The sequence below is a fragment of the Eriocheir sinensis genome, unplaced genomic scaffold (genome assembly GCF_024679095.1).
Source record: "Eriocheir sinensis breed Jianghai 21 unplaced genomic scaffold, ASM2467909v1 Scaffold773, whole genome shotgun sequence".
NCBI classification, from domain to species: domain Eukaryota; kingdom Metazoa; phylum Arthropoda; class Malacostraca; order Decapoda; family Varunidae; genus Eriocheir; species Eriocheir sinensis.
In genome coordinates, this window is record NW_026112135.1 from 146,095 (window position 1) to 158,348 (window position 12,254).

The window sequence follows — 12,254 nt, forward strand, 5'->3', positions numbered from 1 at the left end:
ATGCAGGAAAACATTTTGTTCAACTTTCTTTAATTATTATGCATGTTTATTCAGTACCGAGATCAGAAAAAATAATAAAATAAAAAAAGAACAGCATCTCATTACAGCAAATATGAGATGTTGATGGTGCATAAGCTATATCACCGTCTCTCTCTCTCTCTCTCTCTCTCTCTCTCGCTAGTATAATATATAGGTAAACTACTGGAGAGAGAGAGAGAGAGAGAGAGAGAGCGAGAGAGAGAGAGAGAGAGAGAGAGAGAGAGAGAGAGAGAGAGAGAGAGAGAGAGAGAGAGAGAGAGAGAGAGAGAGAGAGAGAGAGAGTGTAAGGAAGACAAATGAACTAGTCATATTGAAGAGAAAAAAAATAGAGAGAGAGAGAGAGAGAGAGAGAGAGAGAGAGAGAGAGAGAGAGAGAGAGAGAGAGAGAGAGAGAGAGAGAGAATAATATTAATAATAATAGTTTAGGGGACCACTGACAACAAATTCCTCCCAATCATAACTTTTATTCCACAGATCACATCAAGTAAACTGACTGGCTTATTCACATGGCACCCAACAGTGGTAATAATCAACAGATATTATGGAACACACAAAACATTACAAACCCGATTTCCCCCTAAGAACAAGTTGTGCTGAGCCACGAATCATATTTATCTGCCTTAACCCGTCCGCTGCAACTGGCATGGATTTGGCTTTTACTGGTAGCCTGGTAGCATATGGTCCCAGGTCTTCCTCTGGCTCTGTGGTGGATAGTGTAGTGTTTTCCATGTGGTATTGGTGTGCTGGGTATCCCCTCCCAATGTGCAGGACTTTACATTTTTCTTCATTGAATTATAGCAGCCACTTTTTGCTCCATTCCTGAAGCTTGGTGAGGCTTGACTGTAGGAAATCTGCAGTCAAGGGGTTAAGAGAGATAAAGGAAAGATGGGCGTGTACATGACCTACAGGATGGGATATAATGCTTAAGTTAATCAATCAAATCACAGTGTATAATTATAAACCCCAATTCTTTTTCTGTTTCTTCGATTATAGTCCATCTTCTCCCTTTCTTGGGGTTGGACTTGCATTGATCTTCCTCCATTTTGCTTGATCCAGTGCTATTTCTACCTCTAAAAATCCCAATTCATTCAGTATATTTAATGGATTGTATGGACTCCTGTGGTTAGTGAAGTGCTGGAAATAACATACCTCTAAGTTGATCATTCTTCCTTGCTGTCGTTTTCTATTTTTCTTTATATTCATATTCTATTACAAGCACTTCAAGCTTTTTTTCAATCCTTGGTCCGTTTCACTGTCCATACTAAGAACAACTCATTATCCTACTTCATATCCTTCTTCAGTCACTTATCTTTGTCACATTACATATCCTTGCTCAGTTATTTCTTGAGCTGCTTAACTTACTGCATTCATTTGTTCCTAGTAAAATAAGGATATCAAACCTTTCAAACTATATATCTTACTTAGCATTTAGTCTGTCTGTCCACCATTAACTTAGTCTTTCCTAGTTCAACTACTTCATGAGCTGATAAATGTGTTGCATTCACTTGGTTCTATAAAAAATCATATAGTGTTCCCATTGAGACTGAAATAAAGTACTTCTCACATTTTTAGTGGCGCAAGTAAGGGTTTCTAAAACATTGGAAGGAGGTTGACTACAAGGTGATGTCCCTGATGAACCACAATGGAATATGTGTGCATATCAATAACAACTTGTGACCCACAGAGCTCTTAGAAGCCACTTAAGACCCCCAGAGCTCTAAGGAGTCACTTAGGCCCTTAAAGCTCTCAGACCCCCAGAGTTCTAAGAGGCCACTTAACACCCCCAGAGCTCTTAGAAGCTACTGGATCTAAAACATGAGGTGATGAACTCGTAACACCATCACCAGAAATCACATACAAAATGACCCATAACATTAGACACCTCAGTGAATGACAAACAAGTACATCTGTCATGATCCTTTTTTCATCCTATAATGCCTCCCTGAATGACAAGTAAGTATCCATCCTTCAGGTTCTCAAGTGAATTTGCTGGGTGCCTTCTTGACTGGAATGCTTAGGTAAGACGAAGATCTGCCACCGACTGCTCCAGAAGCTGAGAGGAAGAACAAATAAGAAAAATGTCATTATTTCCAAATTCATCTACACAGTACAGAGGATGACAGATGGTGTGAACAGGTAAGCAACAAGCAACAACAGAAACAGGACAACAATCAGAGCCTCACCTTGAAGTTCCAGATGACGAGCTGAGAGTCGGCGCCGCAGGTGGAGATGGAAGAGCAGTTGGCCTTGTCCCCAGAGTAAATGGCAACACCGGTGATGGTGTTCTGGTGGATGGTAGCCAGGGTGGTGTCCGACTGGTCCGAGCGGGCAGTGCGATCAAGTGACTGGAACTTTTTCATGGCGCTGTGTGGTGTAGAGGGGAAGGAGATGCGTGCTTTTAGTGAGTGTGTTGTCGGGAGGTGAGACTGTTATATTTTTGTCCCTATTATTAGTGGATTCCTTTTGGAGGGAAGATTGCTGCATAATATTTCAGTATTTCATGTTTCACTCTGAAGCTTAAGAACTCTATCTGTAAATAACTAGGTACTAACACAATTGTTCTAGTATACATGAACTAGTGGAGCACTTTACAGATACTGCAAAACACATCTTTCTCATGTCTAGCTTTATACTCCTCAACAACTGTGATTACTTATATGTATGCTAGCAAGGTCATAAAAACAGTATTTCAAGATCAGAAGTAACCATTTTGGGGGATTTTACACGCACAAGAGTTGGGGTCTGTAAAGGGGCTTTCTAGGGGACAGCTAACAGATGGAAATATCTTGATTCTTTGTCTATTTGAGGTATATTTGGAAGAAAGATCATTGGGTATGACATATCAACAAGTGTGTAGTATGAATATTCCACCACAGACTGCTGGAAAAGAGTCCAATGCAAAAAGAGCTTAGCCAGCACACCTGAATCACAATCTATTCTTTGGCATCTTTCATAATGGTAAGATCACATCAAAACTGGATCAAGATGAAGATAAAATCTCATTCAGAAGCAATTAGTTGTGTATTAGAAGGTAATGGTGAAGGATAATGTGCTTATGTGTTTTAGAAATGTGATGAGAGGGCAAATTACAAGGGCTGTTGATTAGGATGGATCAGTGAGTGCTGCTGAGGTAAGGACAAGATTTCTTCAGTAAGAGAAGTTAAACGATGGGCTCTAGGAAAAGAAAATTCAATGCCTGCAACATGCAGCTCCAATAAAGCCAATAGCAGATGAAGTACCAGGAAAGAGTGGAAGGGTAGAGCCAATGGTACACTAGTAGATTAGAGTGGATGTTTCTCTATTTGCTACTATTCTGATAAGCAGTTACAGAACCTATGACACAATCAACTGTGTTGTAATAAGCAACAGAAATGATACTAAAAACTTCTAATGAGATGTAACTATATCATAAAACTAATAAAATAATTTACTATTTGGTGAAAGATCTCACTCAACTGATTTAAAATCTTATTATTTCAGTGCCTGTGTTTGAAACAGCAAAAGAAATTTAGACTAAGTCTCCAGGGAGATGGGGTGAAGTGCTGTGCAGGAAGCAGGAATGTGCTGTGTTGCTACAGGGATACAAGTGAAGGGCCAGACTTGTTGATGCCAAAGAGTGGATTTGATTCCATCTTTCTCATTGCACTATGAAAACTATACAGGTTATAGCAGCAAGATAAAAGCAATTTTCTGCAAAAATGTTTATAAATAGGAAAAAAGACAACTGTTTTAAGTAAAAAGAGTTGAAGGTCCTAAGTTTAAAAATGTTCCTTACACTAAAATAGAAGAAGTATTGTTTTTTGGCATCCATATTACGTTGATTCTTTACTGTAGAAGCAGGAAAACTACACCACTGATTACTAGAGGAGCGAAGGGCAAGGCTGGCAGAGTGTCTACCAAAAGGGAGTGGTTACCTCTACAAGCACAGATTTCACTTTACTGTACATGAGGGGAAGGGTCATTAGAGATTAGATCAGCTTATAAGCTTGCAGGAGGAACTAATTAATTTTAAAGAAGCTGATTGTTAGAGAAAACAATTTGGTGTTTGCAGATAACTGAGGCTGAAAATAAAGTTTCATCATAATTGGGAGGGAAAGAGTCTAGTAAACAGTGGTGTATGTGTGTGTGTGTATAAATGTAATTACCAAGGCCTCATCACGTGCTGGACCCGTGATCGCCAGCCAGTACCCTCCCGGAGAAAGCTTTGGAGCTCATTTTAACCGAAATCTGGATAATACTACTACTGAAGGTGCATGTGTGTGGCCCAGCGTCCAGGGTGAGGGTTGCTGCTGCAGCTGCCCATAAAATACCACACAGCCATGGCATCCTCCCATTCCACTTAGTCACTCAGGTATTGAGAATCAATATTTTGTTTGAATGGAAGACTCACACTGCCCAGTGCCAAAAAACAATACTTGAGAGCCACAGGTTCAACACACTTGAAACTGGACCTTCGAGGAACACTACAAAAAGGTGACAATACTAAGGCAGCAGCTTACCTAAGTCTTACCTTTCAATAGGATTCACTTCTCTGAACATCAGAGAAGAATTCTTTTTCATTACACATGCTTATTCCAATGTAAAATTGTAAATAAAGATAAAAGCTAAATTTAAGGCCTTAGGAGAGTAATCATAGTGCAGAGTATCAAGACACTTAATCAAGAATCAAACAGTTAATTCCTTTCATGTTACAAGTCATTAGCAAATACCTAATGCTGTAGAATATTCATCTGGTATGTTTAGGTGACTGACAAGTTTTGGTAGAAAATACTGTACTTGAACATCTTGCTTGTTGCTTCTCTCCCTTTCCCTCCAGCCTATTTAAAAGGCATGCATGTATACCATAATTCTCCTGAAACACATGTACCCACACCCACACAACATTATAACTGCACTGTCATGATATACCTTCTTCCAAGTCATTGCTGAGAATATATTGCTTCAAAAAATTGCTAAACAGGACTGGATCCAGACTAGATGGACTAGGGACACACAGATCATTTAATAGTGTTGGTTTGGGATGCAAAGCCAGACTCAGGATTCATAGGAAGCATTAGGTTGGGCTTGAATAGGTTGTGAGAAGCATTAGTGTCATGGGTTGTAAGTGCTGTGGCAGGTGCAGGGAATGTGTGTCACTCAGGCCTTTGCTGGATCCAGGCCTGCTAAAGATGACTGGGAGTTCGTTAAATAAAATCTTTAATTACACTGCAGAGATATAAAAGGATAACATCTTCAAACACCTAACCAACACTAATAATCATTTCTACACTGTCAGCCCCATGAAACATCCCACAAAGTTATGCACCACTGAGGACCCAGCTTCACCATACATCTCCACATTATTATCAAGTCTAAAAGCAAAAATAAAAGCCTTTCTCTCTTTAATCTCTTACAAACAAGAGCAGAATCTTAGCCTTGATCACATGAGTGTGTTATGGTTAAGTGGCAAATATTAAGCTTATGAAATCTACCGTAAATCTCTAAACAAACCAGAGAATTAGCATATATCATAAAGTGGCATAAGCAAAGGTCTTCTCACCTGAGGCTTCCTGACTCTTTCTTCTGAGCCACGTCCAGCTTGGTAACGAAGGTCAGTTTACCCATGTCATCCACAGAATACAGCATTGGGCAGCAGCCATGGCCCTGCAGCACCACAAGACACAGCACATCAGCCACACGAACATGGCTCAGAGGGACACTTAAGAACCTTACTCCCAGCTAGGGTTGCAAAATTCCTGGGAATTTTGATCTGGGAAACTTTGGGGAATTTTTTGGAATATTCAGGAACTTTGAGAATTGAGAAAAAATCACAAGTTTGCCTATGGATGTTAGTGAATGTCCACTGGCCTGTTGGTGGCGCAGGCAGGATTGTTAAGTGACGCCTATTGAGGCTCATGCCACCCTCCGGTTAACCTAATCTAATCAAACCCCAAACAGTTACTCAGAAAATTCATATATACTTACTAATGAGACTTTCTATACAACAAAATGAGGATAGTCTTTGTTGATTTATACCAGTGTTGTCCAAACTGGGGTCCGCGTACCCCAGGATATACACAGCATAGATCAAAGGGGTACGTGAAAAGACAATGAACACACACACACACACACACACACACAGCAGAAACTTCCCATGTTCTATGAAGGAAAGGAGAGAGGGAGGGACAGGTACCTAGGAAGGACGCGTAATGTACGTGTACCTAAATGATATATAATACAAATATAATATAATATAATTGAGTTTAACCCCTTCACTCCGGCAACGCCGACGTCCAACAGTGTCACCGTTAGTCCTCATCTAAACCTCTTAATCCTCTTCTAAACCTTTTAAGAGGAAATGGAAGAAGATTAAGAGGAATTTAGAGGAGGATTGAGAGGTTTAGAAGAGAATTAACCCTCTTCTATTTCCTCGACCCTTTAAATACAGTGACGCCGACGTCAAAGAAGTAGCAAAACTTGCCTAGCGGTCATGTATCACAGCAGTAATGAGCTGGGATCGCCAAAAAAGACCATTCAAGTAATCCTTGTGGTGTTATAGGCGACATGGGGAAAAAAAAAAGCATTACACGATAAATGATTATGTAAAGGAGTCAGAGTTGGTGATATTTTTACCAACTCCGACTCTGACCGAAAGTAGCTGACTCCACACCCCTGGTTTGAAGATATCCTAAACTTAACCTAACCTAACCTGACAAAACCCCAAACAGTTACTATAGCTCTTGACTCAGAAAATTCATATATGCTTTCTTGCTGGCTATCATATGCTTTAAGATACCCTAAACTTAACCTAACCTAACATAACAAAACCTCAAACACTTACTATACATCTTTACTCAGAAAATTCATATATGCTTCCTTACTAATTAGACTTTCTATACAACAAAGTGAGGTCATTCTTTGTTGATTTATACCATAAGGTGCTAGCAAACATGTGTTTGAAGATACGCTAAACTTAACCTAACAAAACCACAAAAGGTTACTATAGGTCTTGACTCATAAAATTTATATATGCTTCCTTACTAATGAAACTTTCTATACAACAAAGTGAGGTCACTCTTTGTTGATTTATGCCCTAAAGTGCTGGAAATCATGTGTTTGAAGATACCCTAAACTTAACCAAACCTAACCTAACAAAACCCCAATGGGCAATCCCTGAGTTACATACACCCACACACGGCCCAGACCTACATCCTACTTTGGGTCAGACTAAAGAGCAAGGCATCACCTGTCAACCCCTTCACCTGGCAGTCATGGTGGAGACTGGAAAATTGAGTTTTGACCAAAGACACTCAAGGGAAAGAATGGCTTGAAAATAATGCCCACATTCATGACTTAATGGACCTACCACAGCCACCAGTGAGTTTAGGGAGACCCAGGTGACAGCTGTGAAGGGCAGGTACTCCGTCTTCAGCTGCGTCTTGGCCATCTCCTTCCCTGCGTCGGCCACGGTCAGGCTGGAGTCATGGCCCACCCAGCACACTCGATTCCCGTCACCCGAGAAGCTGACACTGTGCACCCATCCACCTGGAGTTCGCAGGTATCTCATTAAGGTTTGAACCAATATATTGCAACTGCTACAAGTGAACATGGCTGTATGCAAACAGATTAATACAAGTGATTCTCGCATGCGTTTAAATGACACTAATTTGGAAAAATACAAGGTCAAAAATAGCGTCAGGTTTATACTTTCCATGGCTTATTTAGATAATTGCAATGTGGGCTTTCAAAATCATGGTGGCTTGACTATGTGACAAATGCTGTTTAATTTACTGATTTATGCACCCTGTGTCACCATCTTCACTACCTTTTAATCTCCCTCCAAACATCTCATTTACATAATTTTGTTTTCATAATCAATCTTATTGTACTAATAACCATTGCTCGCATCTGGGTGGCAACAATTCAAATTACACAATCCCTTCAGAAAAGTATCCCTCACATAAATTGAGAATTACCTGCAGACAATGTTTAGGGATTAAAGTATATTTATGAATGCCAAATTGTTAACTTGAGTTCACTATAAAACAATATTGGAGTTATGAATGTAGTTATTCAAGAACGTCAGATGCGTGTGAATTTTCTTCATACTTTTGTTAACATATCAAAGGGTATTAGTTTACAAGCAATAACAAGATTCAGTAGGCTTCTTTCACAACCATAGCTATGCATATTAATCATTGTTACCTCACTTCCTGCAGCCAGGGTGGAGTCGAAATGGGCTTTGTCAAAACCAAGTAAAACTCCCAAGGCTTACATGTCCCAGTCTCCCTAGAGACTGACTTACCTCCACCAGTAGAGTTGGAGAACTCCGTCATCATCTGGCCGAGAGGCATCTTGGCACCCCAGGGGGTTGGTGTTGGCTTGGGCTCAATGTCCTTGATCCAGGCAGAGAAGATACGCACCTGCAATGGTCATCATAGTTATCAACTTAGCTACTCCATTTCCTGTGGCCAGTGTGGGAATAATCATAATGGCTTCTGTCACAAGCAGGTTAAGAACTCACAAAAATAGGAAAGTATTCATTTAAAAATCAGAGTGCCAACAAAATGGGGGTTAATTAGCAAAGGAATTCCCTCAAGAACCTGCAGTCCCCTCCGAGGCTGCCTCACCTTGAAGTCAGCGGCCCCGGCAGCCAGCAGGATATTGTTGGGGTGCCAGTCGAGGGTGGTGATGGTGGAGCGGATGGGCTTCTTGATGTGCTTTGACACCCACCAGTTGTTCTCCTGCTCAAAGTAACACACTGAGATGAGACGAGCGCCAGACCCCACAGCAAACTTGTTCTCTGTGGTGGCAATGAAGAGCAGCTGTGATTAGGATTTGTTTCTGCTGCAATGGGAGAACAGGTAAAAAAAACAGACAACAATGACGTTCTATCATGATGGCTGGTGCCTGACAATGCTGCCTAAACTGACCGTTGGGGGACCACTTGACGCAGGTGGCAGCTCGGTTGATACGGAGCAGCACCAAGGTTGGGCTCCACTTCCCATCCGACCCACAGGTCCACACATATGCATTCCGGTCCTACCAGAGAGAAAAATACAAAAGAAATTATACCATAAGATGAATGTAGTGATAAGTGAAAAATTTATTCAAACAAGATAATGCAAATAATAAATAAGGAAGTAAATTGATAGATACTATATAAGCAGAAATAAATAAACCAACATGAATATGTGAATAAAAAAGGAAATACATAGATATATAAATGAATAAGCAGATAAAATACATAAACAAATCAATCAGAAAATACAGGAACTACTCACAGCCCCACAGGTCACAATGCGGTTGGTGTTGGGAGCCCAGTCAATGCCGGTAACACGCAGGTCATGGCCTTGAAGAGTTTCCTGCAGCCGCCACTCTGACCCAGCGCGCACATAGATGTTGACCTCATTGTTGTTGAGGCTCAGTGCCACACCTGGGAGAGGGAAGAAAGACTGTGAGTGCCAAGTACTCATTATCTCTCCTTACTCCTGAATTATTAATCAAAGAAAGGCCATCAGGGGAAAATAAAATAAAAATATATAGATCAAAACAGAGTCCCCTAAATGAGCAGACATGGATATAAAAAATAAGTGACAATAAATTATGAATTAAAAAGAGGGGGAAACAAAAACAATACCGTACCTAATGAGTTAAGAGTGGGTGGGTGCACAATGAAAGGCTTCAATCCTGTTGTGGATGAGTTATGGCTAGAGCTGATGTATCTAAATGGTTGCTATTCCATTACTGATTAGAAAATAATCTATACTTAACAACTAAGCTACTGGGTTGTGTACATGTGAGTGTGTGTGCACTTACAGGAGCGATCCTTATTCCAGGCATGGCAGGTGATGGGGACAAGACCAAATTGGAACACCTCCGTCATGGTGCCTCAAACACTGCTGCAACAAGATGACACTGTGGGGAGAGAGAGAGAGAGAGAGAGAGAGAGAGAGAGAGAGAGAGAGAGAGAGAGAGAGAGAGAAAGGGGAAATTACCAACTCAGCTTTTTGTTTTATGCTTTGTATTAATTTGGAGGGGCTAATTATTTTTCTATACTATCTAGCAGACAAATACTTGAACACTTTTAAAATGCATACTGAGGCCATTACACCCAGGGGTGAGATAAATACCTATGCCCAGCAGATCACATTTTAACATCAGTCATGTAACCATACTGATATTATTAAAGAATTACACCCAACTCAATCTGGCAGTCAATTTTTTTGTTAGATTTTAGACCAGCTGACCCAGAGCTGACCATGCACTTAACACTAATAAGGCATAATAAGTGCTCCCTTACACTCCCTAAGATGCATTTTAAGGCCATTACACATAAGAACATAATAAACCTGTCAAGTGTATAGTAATTCCAAATCTAACAAATAAAAACAATTGGAATCACAAAGACTCCTCTTCATTTATTCACTAACAGAAAACAAATAACAAATACACTCACTTGTCACCACAACACACCAACACTAACAATTACACTTGATTCACTCCCCTCCCCAGCACACCCGGCTCCCCCGTCCCCCCAATAGCCAACACAAATATGCTTGTTATGCACCTGTTCAGGTGCCCTGCTCATTAATATCCAGATCCAGAATGAAGATGAAATAAACTAGGTTACATTCTTCATTATACTAAGAGGTTACTATTCCCTTGCGTCATTAATATAAATCCCTCATTTTATGTATCCACGAACAGGCTCCTCCCGATTTATTCACTAGCTAAAGAGGCTGAAATAAACTAGGTTAAATTCTTCGTTATATTTTGTGGCTTCTGTTCCAATGAGTCATTTAAAGCTGCCCAGTTTCCACATGAACCATGAAAAGCCGATTTTCTTATCAGCCGGATGTGACACACAGCAGCCCCGCCCACCGAACACGCCAGTAAACTCCCTCTTATTCACCTTTCCCAGCCTATTACTTGTGAAAGTGATAGATAATGGCCTAAACTCTCAGCCGGCGGCCCCTTAGACTCTGAATAACTTACCTAAAAGACCCAAACAGGTAGTGATGTCAGCGGACTCTGGGCAGTCGACACCAACACCACCACGACACACTGTTGTTTACTTCCCCGGGAGAGTCCCGCAACTGCGCGCATGCGCTATGGGACGGGGAAATTAGGGATCCGCACCGGTACCGCTAAACGGTACGGTACCGTTACCAGAGTGCTCGGTACCGGTACCAATACTGACCAGTCGCTCACGCCTTGGACTCATAGTCTAATAATAACAGTATATATTAGCAAACCTTTGAAAAAAAGAATCTGACATGACAGTGATGCAGGGCATGATGGGTCCAGCCACAATCATTTATCTTTTTTTTTTTTTTATGATAGTGTAACGGTCCGAATGTGAGTGAACGAGAATGTAAGTCAGTAACAGAGTAAGTGTAAGCGAGTACGTGAATGAACGAGAGAATGTGAGTAAGTCAGTGAGTGACAGAGTAAGTGTGAGCGAGTGGGAGCGTGGATGAGTGAAAGAGTGAATGAGTGAAAGAGTGAATGAGTGAAAGAGTGAATGGGTGGCTAAGAAATGTAAGTGCGTAAAAGGTTATGAGAAGATTGATTGATTGATTGATTGATAGTTTATTGTTGCAGGTAAACAACAAGGGAGAAGGGAGGAACATGCCATCCCAACCCCCAGGCAGGACAGAGTGTGATTATACAACTATTAATACATGTGTAGGTAGCACCATGAAATTAAAAAGATACAATGGTAGGAAGGATAACACGGCGAGTGAATGAGTAAATATCATGAACGAGAGTTACTGAAATCCCTCATCTCAAAGCCTCGAACCCCCCCCCCCAAGAAACCAATACCTAGTTAGTTAGATAGGTAGGGTTTGATTGTAATGCCAAGAGGGAGTCACGTGAAGAAGGGGGAGGAGCTTAGCGAGGAGCAGAGGCGAGAAGGCGAGGGCAAGGAGACCCACGGGCCAGTGAGGAGGGAAGAGTGAGGAAGAGCACCACAAGCTTGGGAGACGTGATGAGACGAACACCCCTACAGCAAGGAGCGGCAGCGAGAAATCATAGAGAAGCGGGCTGGTCAGAGAGGTGTCCATCTCTCCGCTCAGCCCCCCCGACCCACACACCACCCACGGCCTGCTGTGTGAGGCGGGCTAGTCAGGAGACGAGCAGCAGGAAGCAAGAAAGGCAGCGAGTTTGAGTTGAGTGAGAGAGGTGTCCATCTCTCCACTCAGCCCCCCCCCGAAGAACCACCCACGGCC

The 12,254-nt window shown here is 41.4% G+C and overlaps 1 protein-coding gene across 1 annotated transcript; it reads right to left on the reverse strand.

Annotated features, from left to right (window-relative positions):
• Positions 1 to 487: 487 nt before the first annotated feature.
• LOC126994318 (actin-related protein 2/3 complex subunit 1A-B-like) lies at positions 488 to 11,176 on the reverse strand. The gene is made up of 10 exons (XM_050853643.1): positions 11,017 to 11,176; positions 9,838 to 9,936; positions 9,303 to 9,454; positions 8,952 to 9,060; positions 8,649 to 8,821; positions 8,324 to 8,441; positions 7,385 to 7,563; positions 5,579 to 5,682; positions 2,223 to 2,403; positions 488 to 2,092 (listed from the first exon to the last, which is right to left on the reverse strand). Exons 2-10 carry the CDS (start codon positions 9,902 to 9,904, stop codon positions 2,054 to 2,056), a joined length of 1,122 nt encoding a protein of 373 aa, XP_050709600.1. The 5' UTR covers positions 9,905 to 9,936; positions 11,017 to 11,176; the 3' UTR covers positions 488 to 2,053.
• Positions 11,177 to 12,254: the final 1,078 nt, after the last annotated feature.